The sequence below is a fragment of the Neomonachus schauinslandi genome, chromosome 12 (assembly GCF_002201575.2).
Source record: "Neomonachus schauinslandi chromosome 12, ASM220157v2, whole genome shotgun sequence".
NCBI classification, from domain to species: Eukaryota; Metazoa; Chordata; class Mammalia; order Carnivora; family Phocidae; genus Neomonachus; species Neomonachus schauinslandi.
In genome coordinates this window covers 40,330,445-40,344,604 of record NC_058414.1, presented here as the reverse complement: position 1 = coordinate 40,344,604, position 14,160 = coordinate 40,330,445, and the positions used below count along the sequence as shown (strand labels likewise).

The 14,160-nt window shown below is 39.1% G+C and overlaps 1 protein-coding gene across 1 annotated transcript in view; it reads left to right on the top strand.

The window, feature by feature from the left end:
- COL28A1 (collagen type XXVIII alpha 1 chain) overlaps positions 1-14,160 on the top strand; it is a 163,281-nt gene that overhangs the window by 38,017 nt on the left and 111,104 nt on the right. The window contains exons 11-12 of the mRNA XM_021689683.1: positions 2,934-3,002; positions 4,111-4,179. Of these exons, the coding sequence (XP_021545358.1) occupies positions 2,934-3,002; positions 4,111-4,179 (138 nt within the window). The remainder of the gene's footprint in view (positions 1-2,933; positions 3,003-4,110; positions 4,180-14,160) is intronic.

Sequence of the window (14,160 nt, the reverse complement as noted above, 5' to 3'; positions counted from 1 at the left end):
CTCTATAACCTTCAGATCCCTGTACCTTCTCTAAAAAAAGCAGTATTGAGAAATTGCTCAGTGACTATTGGTGCTTGACCAAAGCTAAAGGAAGCTCATGGATTTAAGGGTAAGACAGTTGCTTCGGAAGCTCATGGGTTTGAGAGCAAGACTATTGCTTCTCCTATTGATTTTCCTGATTCACATATTTGAAGTTAACAAGAGAACCAATTCCTTGTCCTCATTTAGAGGAAGCCTTCTTACCAACCTGTGCTCTTGTTTTAGATCAAACATACAGAAAAGTACAAGTAGGGCAGAGCTTCCACTACTTAAAAAACCCGAGGTGCCTGGGTGGCTCAGTCGTTAAGCGTCTGCCTTAGGCTCAGGTCATGATCCCAGGGTCCTGGGATCGAGCTCCGCATCAGGCTCCCTGCTCCGCGGGAATCCTGCTTCTCCCCCTCCCACTCCCCCTGCTAGTGTTCCCTCTCTCGCTGTGTCTCTCTGTCAAATAAATAAATAAAATCTTAAAAAACAAAACTCAAATTCTCCTTCAAATACATACTATGTATATATAACATAACATAATATTTAAAAGCCTTCTGATCCATTACAGAACTAAATAATATAAAAGGGGCAGGGAATGAATAGAATAAGGAACTTAGGGTCTTATGTTACTATTATTTTAATGGTGTGTTTTATCTCTTTAACTAGTCCTTTGAGATTAGGGACAATGTCGTAAACTTCTCTGTATTTACTTCATTACTGCCCACAGAGTAAGTGCTTGGTGTTCCTTTGCTGAGCGATGGAAACCATCACCCACACGCAGTATAACTGACAAGACTGTGACACAGAAAGTTGTAAGGAAAAGTTTCTTGGAAGTGAAAATTTGGAATCTAAATTAAGAAACTGAATATTCTCTAGCACTTAAACTTTGAGATCAAGAAAACAGCTTCACATCTGGGAGAACCTTTATGTCTGATATTATTTGTGGAGAAATCCTGTGGCCAAGAACACGTGACACATAAGAAGGGCAATTATCTGGCTACTCCAGAAAATTTAATATACATAGAAAAATAAGTACAACTTTGAATTTTAAAGGGAAAATTCAAGTTGATTTATCTGCCATATTGACTTATACTTAAAAGAATGAACTGAAGTTACCTTTAGATCCAATCCACTCAAATGCCAAGGCATCCTAAACTCTCACAATTAACTGATTTTGAGACAGGTTTTCTTTGTTATGATTTTAGGGAGCTGATTTGACTCTGACCCTTCTTCTTGTCCCCTCTTTCCCCCTTTGCAATTGATCAAAGTCCACAGACTTCCTTAAAGTAATGCCCCTACCATATCAATAGGACATTACTTTCATTACTAAGAGTCCTCTTCAAAATCACAAGCCTCCAGGGAAAATTGAGCTTTAACTTTGGTGAAAATTCTTTTGTTCCACTCAATCTGGAGAAGGTTTGTCTCAACTTCTTGTCCCATTTTACTGTTGATTAATACAAGGATGAAGAGAAGAGAGAAATCTATAAGTTGGATGAAATTTTAAATACCAAGGATTCATTAACTCAAACACGAGAGTATTCAGAAATCTTCCTTCACATAAATTAGAGGTATGTGTGTACATAAAGAACTAGAAGGAAATGCACCAGAAATTAGTAGTAGGTTTATCCGAGGCGCGATTATTGCTAATTGAAAATTTTCTCTATGTGCATGCTTTTCAATATGTGGCAAAATTTCTATAATGAAGATACATTATTTTGGTAAACAGAAAAAAAAAAAGGAATTGTAATCAATAGCCACTCTCCTTTCCCCTACCTACATGCCGCATGACTGGAAATTTGAGAAACCTGCAGAGCCGTGTACCTGCGGGTGATAGTGAGGTGTGAGTTTGGGCAGTCCCCTCTTTGGGACTCTGGTTCCTCACCTGTGTAATGTAGAAATTTGAGTGCCTCAGTCTCATTTAGTTCTGTGATGCTTGAATTCCAGGATGGGCCTGCCACATAGCAGACTATTAACTGAAAATGCTTCTGGCTTCTAGTAACGGACATTTTGATTAATTGTGGCTTGCACCATAAGAATTCTTGTGTTTAGTAAACAGAAGGTTTGAAGGTAGGTAGCTCAATGAGGTTTTGTTTGATCAAGTTCAGTGAGGTTTTCCAGGAGCTAGGGCACTTCAAAATATTTTTCTGTATCATCCTCTTCAATGGTTGGCTTTCATCTGAGAGACTGTTACCTCGTGGTTACAAGATAGCTATCATATCTCCAACTAGGAAAGAAGAGGCAGAGGCAAAAGCTTTCTCTTTGCACCTAATAACATCCCCATATCTCATTTGTTGGAACTAAGCCAAAGGGCCAACCAGTGGCAAAGAGATTCTAGACTTGCATTGAACCAATTCATCCTACAGCCCTGAGTGTAAAGAATAGCTTTTCATTGACATGAGCAGTTCAAAGTTCTAATAGCAGGGAAGGAAAGAGGAGAGGGAATGGTTATTGGGTAGGAAACAAATGTGTCTGTCAGGAGCACAGAATAAAGATTTGTTAAGCAAACAAGTGAGGGCTGCAGGATCCGAAAAACTTTTGTTTTTGTGGGCCTCTTTTTCCATAAAACAACGTTAAAAATTATATATTACAACTGAGTTGGCATAAAGACAAATTTAATCCAGACTGGATACATTGTTATATATTCATTATTATTATTTTTTATTCTGATTTTAAACATTAACATGGAAACATTTTCATGGACCCTAGATATTGTGCCTGCTACGTCCAGTGGTTAATTCAACCCCGGATGTATGTTGTCCTTCCAGCTGGATTGTAAACACTTTGAGGGCAGTGACTATGTCCTAGATTTCACTGTTGCCCTCAAAGCTCCTACTGCATCACTCTACATCTAAGAGCTGTTCAATAAATACTGTTGAGCTGACCTAAGGCATAACTGTTTCTTCCTCCAGGGTGAACCAGGTCCCCCTGGTCCTTATGGTCCTCCAGGAGCCCCTGGTATTGGACAGCAAGGAAGTAAGGTAACAATTCTTGTCTTTTGCCTCATTGATGAGTACTGAATTTATTGCAGGGGCTGGGGAAGCTGTGATGTGAATTCTGCTCAGCTTTGCCCTCTAGACACAAGGAGGCTGCCTGTAGAAGGTACTTACAGTCCAGGTGGGTGCTTGGACACTGGGGCACTTACCACAAGAATAATCAATGTATCTTTATTTGATGGAAATGAAAAATATTTCTTGCCTCCAATTGCCAAACTTTTGTAAATGTACATCTAGTTCTGTTGAGTTTTCATGGAATTTAAATGTTAACATTCAAAAATGATATCGGGATGTGAAACATCTTAACATATAAACTATCACCTGTTCACATTAAAGAAGCAGAGAGGGGCAGAAACCAGAAGGACCATAACACTGAATAGGTAAGTGTTGATAGAAAGGTTTGTAGGGAACTAGAAAGTACTGCAACACCCAACACCCTGGAGTGCTCTGCATCATGCAGGATGTCATGGAACAGAAGTGCTTATTTTAAATGGCTTTTCTATGTCATTGGGACAATAAGACTTTGGTGCAGGACTAAACAAAACAGGCAATTCTGGTGTCATCAAGTATCACCATGGATGGAATTGAAACAATAAGCATACTGAGACTCCAGGGAAGGTGGAGTTTGTATTGGCACAGTGATTGGACAAAGATTCTGAAGGAGATGAAGGGTGAAACAGAACTGAAAGGAGAGGTAAAATGGAACAGAGTGGGGACAAGGAGAGGGTGGCCTTCCAGGATGGTGGTGAGAGGGGCAGGGAACGGCACAAGCATTGTTAGCTTGGTCCTCTCAATAACCCAAATGAATTGCATGCAGTCCAGCCTGCCAGTTGCTACACACACAATAGCTTCTGAAAGTTAAAAGTGGTGTATTGCACTTACACAAGAAGGGATGATGAGCATTTTAGAGTAATTTGTTCACTGAAATTTAAGCCATTTTTCCTCCTCCAGAATTTTTTTTTTTTATCTTTATGAATGTGAAAAGCTTGACTATTTTGGAATATATCTTTGTTGAAATCTCCAGAGTATCTTGTGCTATGTTTATTCTTTATTTAAAAACTCAAACTTTCACTTGATTATTTCTTTCTCTTAGGGGGAAAGAGGTCAGGAAGGAAGAACAGGGGCGCCAGGACCGATTGGCATTGGGGAGCCAGGCCAGCCGGTAAGTAGCAAGAAACTCTAGATGGAATAAAAAGGACAAATATAGTTCTTATGTGCCCTTTGTGGTTAGACTAGATGGCTAAACTAAGCCCATGTTGCATCTTTTGGGATAAAAAAGACAATAAATATGCAAGGGCCAGATCCAAGTGTTATTTTTTATAACACTTGAAATAGAGCCCCCCCCCCCCCCCCCACATGATACGTACAACTGGCTCTCTCTTACTGAAATCTCTTACAAGATTAATCAGCTTGTCCAAGAAGGAAAGAGATCTCATGTGTCAAAATCTCCTAGGAGATAGGAGAACTGGATTCAGGCCTAAGGACTTTCCTGGAACCATGAGAAAATCATTGAGAAGAAGGACGTTGCTCATTACCTAGTTTATGAGTATACACTAAAGCTAGGACAGATGAAGGCAGACAGGTAATACCTGTGTTATTTGCAGCTTCTAGCTGATGTAGCTTTAAAGTTTACTATTTTTGCAGAAGAAAAAAAAAAGTGTCTCTATCAAAAGAGATCTGGAGAAGAAATGAATAAAACATGACTATCCTAGTATAGAAATGCTCTTAACTTTTCAAGTAATCATTATTCTCCCAGAAAAGAACAGTAAGTTACTTACTGAGATACATATAAAAATAACTGGGTTGGATCAGAAGAATTAATATTGTTAAAATGTCCATACTACCTGAAACGATCTACAGATTCTATACAATTCCTATCAAAATTCCAATGGCATTTTTCATGGAAACAGAACAAACAACCTTAAAATTTGTATGGAACCATAAAAGATCCTGAATAGCCAAAGCAATCTTGAGAAAGAAGAACAAAGGTGAGGCGTCACACTTTCTGATTTCTAAATATATTACAAAGCTATAATAATCAAAACAGTATTGTATAGGCATAAAAACAGACACATAGACCAATGGAACAGAATAGAGAGCCCAGAAATAAACTCACACGTAAATGGTCAATTAATTTACAACAAAGGAGCCAAGTATATATAACAGGGAAAGGACAGTCTTACTTTAATAAATGGTGTTGGGTAGGTGTGCCTGGGTAGCTCAGTCATTAAACGTCTGCCTTCGGCTCAGGTCATGATCCCAGGGTCCTGCGATCGAGCCCCACGTCGGGTTCCCTGCTCCACAGGGAGCCTGCTTCTCCCTCTCCCTTTGCCTCTCCCCCTGCTTGTGCTCTCTCTCTCTATCTCTGTCACTATCTGTCTCTCTCTATCAAATAAATAAATAAAATCTTTAAAAAAAATGATGTTGGGGGTGCCTGGGTGGCTCAGTTGGTTAAGCGACTGCCTTCGGCTCAGGTCATGATCCTGGAGTCCTGGGATCGAGTCCCGCATCGGGCTCCCTGCTTGGCAGGGAGTCTGCTTCTCCCTCTGCCCCTCCCCCCTCTCATGTGCTCTCTCTCATTCTCTCTCTCTGAAATAAATAAATAAAATCTTTAAAAAAAAAAAATGATGTTGGGTAAATTGGACCACTATCTTATACCACACACAAAAATTAATTCAAAATGGATTTGAGTCTTGAATGTAAGACCTGAAACCATAAAACTCCTAGAAGAAAACATAAGCAGTAAGCTCCTTGACATAGGTCTTAGCAATGATGTTTTGAGTACCCAAAGTAAAAGGAACAAAAGCAAAAGTAAGCAAGTTGGGACTACATCAAACTAAAAAGCTTCTGCACATCAAAGGAAACCATCAACAAAATACAAAGGCAATCTACTGAATGGGAGAAAATATTTTCAAATCATATATCTGATAATATCTAAAATATATAAAGAAGTCATACAACTCAATAACAAAAAACAGACAGAAGACTCGAATAGATATTTTTGCAAAGAAGATGTACAGATGGTCAACTGGTACATGAAAAGATGCTCAACATCACCAATTACCAGGGAAATGAAAATCAAAATCAAAATGAGGTATCACTTCACACCTGCTAGAATGGCTATTATCAAAAATACAAGAATAACAAGTGTTGAGGATGTGAAGAGAAGGAAACCCTCATGTACTGTTGGTGGAAATGTAATTTGGCATAGCCACTGTGGAAAACAATGTGGAGGTTCCTCAAAAAACTAAAACTACAACTACTATATGATCCAGCCATTCCACTTCTGGGTATTTATTCAAAGAAAATAAAAACACTAACTCGAAAAGATATATGCACCCCCATGGTCAATGCTATTTATAATAGCCAATGTAGGGAAACAGACTAAATGTTCACTGATGGATAAGCGGATAAAGAAATTGAGAGATATATATATACGTATATATATATATATATAATGGATTACTATTGGATATATGTATCGATATATATAATGGGTTACTATTCAGTCATAAAAAAGAATGAAGTCTTGCCATTTGCAACAACATGGATGGACTCTGAAAACATTATACTGACTGAAATAAGTCAGAGAAAGGCAAATACCATATGATCTCTCTTATATGTGGAACCTTAAAAACAAAACAAAAACCAAACCAATCCCATAGATACAAAGAACAGACAAAATCAATTTTATTTCTATATTCTAGTAACAGACACATAGAAATAAAAATTTAAAATATAATATCATCTATAGCTATTAAAAAATAGAAATACTTGGGTAAAAATCTACTAAGACATGTGTAGGACTTGTATCCTGAAAACTACAAAACACCAATGAAAGAAATAAAAGAATATTTAATAAATTGAGAGACACACCATGTTCATGGATTGAAGACTTGATTTCATAAAGCTGTCAATCTGCTTAAATTGATATAAGGTTTAATGCAAGTCTTTTTAAATATTCCAGTGAGATGTTTTTATAGATATGGACAAGATTATTTTAAAATTTGTATGGGAAGTCAAAGGAACTAGAATAGTTAAAAACAATTTGCAAAAAGAAGAATAAAGTTGAAGAAAGGGTTTTATTCACATCACTATAATAATCAAGATTGTGCAGTTCTGGTAGATCATAGAGACATGATCAGTGGAATAGAATAGAGGATCCAGATACAGACCCACACACTGATTTTTTGATAAAGGTGCAAAAACAATTCAATGGAGGAAGGATAACTTTTTCAACAAATGGTGCTGGATCAATTGGATATCCATATACCAAAAACTGAACCTCAAGTAAGTTTCACACACACCTTATAAAAAATTAACTCAAAATGGCTCATAGACTTAAATGTGAAATGTAAAACTATAAAACTTTTGAATAAAACGTAAGAGAGAATCTTTGGTACTATAGCTTGGTGGAAATTTCTTAGACATGTTAAAAAAAAACATGATCCAAAAAATTAAAAAATTGATTAGTTGGACTCCTGGAAAGTGGAAAATGTTTATTTCATGGCTCCGTTAAAAGGATGAAAAGATAAGCTACTGACCAATAAAAAGTATTTGCAAACCACATATCTGATGAAGGATTTATATTGAGATTGTATAAATAGCTCTCAAAACTCAATATTAGGGGGGGCGGAGCAAGATGGCGGAGGAGTAGGAGACCTGGATTTCGTCTGGTCTCAGGAATTCAGCTGGATAGGGATCAAACCATTCTGAACACCTACAAACTCAACAGGAGATCGAAGAAAAGAAGAGCAACAACTCTCTCATCAGAAAAGCGACCGCTTTCTGGAAGGTAGGACATGCGAAGAAGTGAATCCGAGGCGATATTCAGGAGGATAGACGGCGGGGGAGGGGCCTCCGGCGGCCGCTTCTGGCAAGTGATAGAGCCGCGGAGCACAAAATCGGAACTTTTAAAAGTGTGCTCCACTGAGGGACGTCACTCTGGTGGCTAAGCGGGGGGTGGAACCCTCCGGGACAGTGTGGTCTCAGGACCCACGGGTCACAGAAAGACCGGGGGTGCCTGAGTGTGGCAGAGCTCCCAGATATCGGAGCAGGGAAGCCGGCTGCAGAGGCGGAGCCCAGGCGCGGGCTCTCAGCTCGGGGTTGCCATAAACCGTGATCCGCGGCACAGTCGGGCCCCTGCTCCTCCAGCAGGGACCCAACAAGCGGCAGATCCGGGGAGACTCACCTTCCTCCCCCGGGAGGAGCCACGCGGGAGTGCGCTGCAGGGATCTGCTGGGTTTGGAGACTCCACCCGGGGTCGGGTGCCAGAGATAGAAACGCGTGGTCACAGGCCAGGTGAGCACGGAGTGCGGCTGGAGACGGGGGAGATGGGAGTGACTGACGGCTTTTCTCTGGGGGCTCACTGAGAAGCGGGGCCCCGAGTTCTCGGCTCCTCCGCGGCAGAGATTGGGAGGCCGCCATTTTCACTCTCCGCCTCCAAAGCTATACGGAAAGCTCGCAGGGAACAAAAGCTCCGGAGAGCAAACCTGAGCAGATTACTTAGCTGGGAGGGGGGCAAGGGCGGGGCAATTCTGCCTCCGGGAAAGACATTTGGAAACCACGGCAACAGGCCCCTCCCCAGAAGATCAGCGAGAACAGCCAGCCAAGACCAAGTTTACCCACCAATGAGAACGGCAGAACTCCAGCTCTAGGGGACTACTGCACATAGAATTCATGGCTTTTTTACCATGATTCTGTAGTCTTTCAAAGTTAATTTTTTTTTAACTGTCTTTTTTTCTTTTTTTTTCTTTTTGAATTTTTCTTTTTCCCTTTTTCAACCAACATCTTATCAATCCCTTTTTTTAAAAAAAAAAACATTTTTATTTTTCATTTTTAGAGTCATATTCTATCCCTTCATAGTAGTTACCCGTATTTTTGGCTTATATATATAAGTTGTTCTCTCTTTAAAATTTTGAGATAGTTTCTTCTAACAGATCAAAATATACCCTAAATCTCTAGTATATGGTGTTTTCTATTCCCCTGCCTGATCACATCCTCTCCCTTTTTTTTTTCTTTTTTTAAATCCTCTTCTTTCTTTTTTCAAACAATTTCTTATCAATTCCTTTTATAAAATTTTTTATAATTTCCATCTTTACAGTCATATTCCATCCCTTCATCATATCAACCCTTATTTTTGTACATATATAAGTTTTTCTTTCTTTAAAATTTTGGGAGACACTTTCTTCTAAAAGACCAAAATACACCCCAAATCTAGTGTGTGGCACTGATCTATATACCAGCCTGATCATATTTGATCACATTCTGGTTTTTTTGTTGTTGTTGTTTTGTTTTGTTTGTTTTTGTTTTTATCTTTATCTTTTTCTTTTTTTTCTTTTTCTTTTTTCTCTCTTTCCCTTTCTTTTCCCACTGCTTCAGGTTTTTTCTGATTTGTTTAGAGTATATTTTCTGGGGACGTTGTTACTCTGCTAGCATTTTGTTCTCTCAATCTATTCTCCTCTGCACAAAATGACAAGACGGAAAAAATCACCTCAACAAAAAGAACAAGAGGTAGTACCGACTGCCAGGGACCTACTCAATACGGACATTAGTACGATGTCAGATCTAGAGTTCAGAATCATCACTTTAAAGATACTAGCTGGGCTTGAAAAAAATATGGAAGTTATTAGAGAAACCCTTTCTGGAGAAGTAAAAGAACTAAAATCCAACCAAGTAGAAATCAAAAAGGCTATTAATGAGGTGCAATCAAAAATGGGGGGGCTAACTGCTAGAATAAATGAGGCAGAAGAGAGAATCAGTAATATAGAAGATGAAATGATGGAAAATAAAGAAGCTGAGAAAAAGAGAGAGAAACAACTACTAGATCACGAGGGCAGAATTCGAGAGATAAGCGATACCATAAGACGAAACAACATTAGAATAATTGGGATCCCAGAAGAAGAAGAAAGAGAGAGAGGGGCAGAAGGTATAATGGAGCAAATTATAACAGAGAACTTCCCTAATTTGGGGAAGGAAACAGGCATGAAAATCCAGGAAGCACAGAGAACCCCTCTCAAAATCAATAAAAATAGGTCAACACCCCGACATCTAATAGTAAAACTTACGAGTCTCAGAGACAAAGAGAAAATCCTGAAAGCAGCTCGGGAGAAGAGATATGTAACCTACAAGGGTAGAAACATTAGATTGGCAACAGACCTATCCACAGAGACCTGGCAGGCCAGAAAGGACTGGCAGGATATATTCAGAGCACTAAATGAGAAAAATATGCAGCCAAGAATACTATATCCAGCTAGGCTGTCATTGAAAATTGAAGGAGGGATAAAAAGCTTCCAGGACAAACAAAAACTAAAGGAATTTGCAAACACAAAACCAGCCCTACAGGAAATCTTGAAAGGGGTCCTCTAAGCAAAGAGAGAGCCTAAAAGCAACATAGACCAGAAAGGAACACAGACAATATACGGTAACAGTCACCTTACAGGCAATACAATGGCACTAAATTCCTATCTTTCAATAGTTACCCTGAATGTAAATGGGCTAAATGCCCCAATCAAAAGACACAGGCTATCAGACTGGATTAAAAAACAAGACCCATCGATATGCTGTCTGCAAGAGACTCATTTTCGACCCAAAGACAGCCCCAGATTGAAAGTGAGGGGGTGGAAAACCATTTACCATGCTAATGGACACCAAAAGAAAGCTGGGGTGGCAATCCTTCTATCAGACAAATTAGATTTTAAACCAAAGACTGTAATAAGAGATGAGGAAGGACACTATATCCTACTTAAAGGATCTATCCAACAAGAAGATCTAACAATTATAAATATCTATGCCCCTAACATGGGAGCAGCCAATTATATAAGCCAATTAATAACAAAAGCAAAGAAACACATCGACAACAATACAATAATAGTGGGGGACTTTAACACCCCCCTCACTGAAATGGACAGATCGTCTAAGCAAAAGATCAACAAGGAGATAAAGACTTTAAATGACACACTGGACCAAATGGACTTTACAGACATATTCAGAATTTTCCACCCCAAAGCAATGGAATACACATTCTTCTCTAGTGCCCATGGAACATTCTCCAGAATAGATCACATCGTAGGTCATAAATCAGGTCTCAACCGGTACCAAAAGATTGGAATCATTCCCTGCCTATTTTCAGACCACAATGCTTTGAAACTAGAGCTCAATCACAAGACAAAAGTCAGAAAGAACTCAAATACATGGAGGCTAAAGAGCATCCTACTGAAGAACGAATGGGTCAACCAGGAAATTAAAGAAGAATTAAAAAAATACATGGAAACCAATGAAAATGAAAACACAACTGTTCAAAATCTTTGGGATGCAGCAAAGGCAGTCCTAAGAGAAAAGTATATAGCAATACAAGCCTTTCTCAAGAAGCAAGAAAGGTCTCAAGTACACAACCTAACCCTACACCTAAAGGAGCTGGAGAAAGAACAGCAAATAAAGCCTAAACCCAGCAGGAGAAGAGAAATAATAAATATCAGAGCAGAAATCAATGAAATAGAAACTAAAAGAACAGTAGAACAGATCAAGGAAACTAGGAGCTGGTTCTTTGAAAGAATTAACAAGATTGATAAACCCCTGGCCAGACTTATCAAAAAGAGAAGAGAAATGACCCAAATCAACAAAATCATGAATGAAAGAGGAGAGATCACAACCAACACCAAAGAAATACAAACAATTATAAGAACATATTATGAGCAACTCTATGCCAGCAAATTAAATAACCTGGAAGAAATGGATGCATTCCTAGAGATGTACCAACTACCAAAACTGAACCAGAATGAAATAGAAAACCTGAACAGACCTATAACCACTAAGGAAATTGAAGCAGTCATCAAAAATCTCCCAAAAAACAAAAGCCCAGGGCCAGATGGCTTCCCAGGGGAATTCTACCAAACATTTAAAGAAGAATTAATACCTATTCTTCTGAAACTGTTCCAATAAATAGAAATGGAAGGAAAACTTCCAAACTCGTTTTATGAGGCCAGCATTACCTTGATCCCAAAACCAGTCAAAACCCCATCAAAAAGGAGAATTACAGACCAATATCCCTGATGAACATGGATGCAAAAATTCTCACCAAAATACTAGCCAATAGGATCCAACAGTACATTAAAAGGATTATTCACCATGACCAAGTGGGATTTATCCCTGGGCTGCAAGGTTGGTTCAACATCCGCAAATCAATCAATGTGATACAATACATTAACAAAAGAAAGAACAAGAATCATATGATCCTCTCAATAGATGCAGAAAAAGCATTTGACAAAGTATAGCATCCTTTCTTGATCAAAACTCTTCAGAGTATAGGGATAGAGGGTACATACCTCAATATCATAAAAGCCATCTATGAAAAACCTACAGCGAATATCATTCTCAATGGGGAAAAACTGAGAGCTTTCCCCCTAAGGTCAGGAACGCGGCAGGGATGTCCACTATCACCACTGCTATTCAACATAGTATTGGAAGTCCTAGCCACAGCAATCAGACAACAAAAAGAAATCAAAGGCATCCAAATTGGCAAGGAAGAAGTCAAACTCTCACTCTTTGCAGATGATATGATACTTTATGTGGAAAACCCCAAAGACTCCACCCCAAAACTGCTAGAACTCATACAGGAATTCAGTAAATTGGTAGGATATAAAATCAATGCACAGAAGTCAGTGGCATTCCTATACACCAACAACAAGACAGAAGAAAGAGAAATTAAGGAGTCGATTCCATTTTCAATTGCACCCAAAACCATAAGATACCTAGGAATAAATCTAACCAAAGAGACAAAGGATCTGTACTCAGAAAACTATAAAATACTCATGAAAGAAATGGAGGAAGACACAAAGAAATGGAAAAACGTTCCATGCTCATGGATTGGAAGAACAAATATTGTGAAGATGTCAATGCTACCTAGAGCAATCTACACATTCAATGCAATCCCCATCAAAATACCATCCACTTTTTTCAAAGAAATGGAACAAATAATCCTAAAATTTGTATGGAACCAGAAAAGACCCCGCATAGCCAGAGGAATGTTGAAAAAGAAAAGCAAAGCTGGCGGCATCACAATTCCGGACTTCCAGCTCTATTACAAAGCTGTCATCATCAAGACAGCATGGTACTGGCACAAAAACAGACACATAGATCAATGGAACAGAATAGAGAGCCCAGAAATGGACCCTCAACTCTATGGTCAACTCATCTTTGACAAAGCAGGAAAGAATGTCCAATGGAACAAAGACAGTCTCTTCAACAAATGGTGTTGGGAAAATTGGATAGCCACATGCAGAAGAATGAAACTGGACCATTTCCTTACACCACACACAAAAATAGACTCCAAATGGTTGAAAGACCTCAATGTGAGACAGGAGTCCATCAAAATCCTAAAGGAGAACACAGGCAGCAACCTCTTTGACCTCAGCCGAAGCAACTTCTTCCTAGAAACATCGCCAAAGGCAAGGGAGGCAAGGGCAAAAATGAACTATTGGGACTTCATCAAGATAAAAAGCTTTTGCAAAGCAAAGGAAACAGTCAACAAAACCAAAAGACAACCGACAGAATGGGAGAAGATATTTGCAAATGACATATCAGATAAAGGGCTAGTATCCAAAATCTATGAAGAACTCATCAAACTCAACACCCAAAGAACAAAGAATCCAATCAAGAAATGGGCAGAAGACATGAACAGACATTTTTCCAAAGAAGACATCCAAATGGCCAACAGACACATGAAAAAGTGCTCAATATCGCTCGGCATCAGGGAAATCCAAATCAAAACCTCAATGAGATACCACCTCACAGCAGTCAGAATGGCTAAAATTAACAAGTCAGGAAATGACAGATGTTGGCGGGGATGCGGAGAAAGGGGAACCCTCCTACACTGTTGGTGGGAATGCAAGCTGGTGCAGCCACTCTGGAAAACTGTATGGAGGTTCCTCAAAAAGTTGAAAATAGAGCTACCATATGATCCAGCCATTGCACTACTGGGTATTTACCCCAAAGATACAAAAGTAGGGATCCGAAGGGGTACGTGCACCCCGATGTTTATAGCAGCAATGTCCACAATAGCCAAACTGTGGAAAGAGCCAAGATGTCCATCAACAGATGAATGGATAAAGAAGAAGTGGTATATATATACAATGGAATATTATGC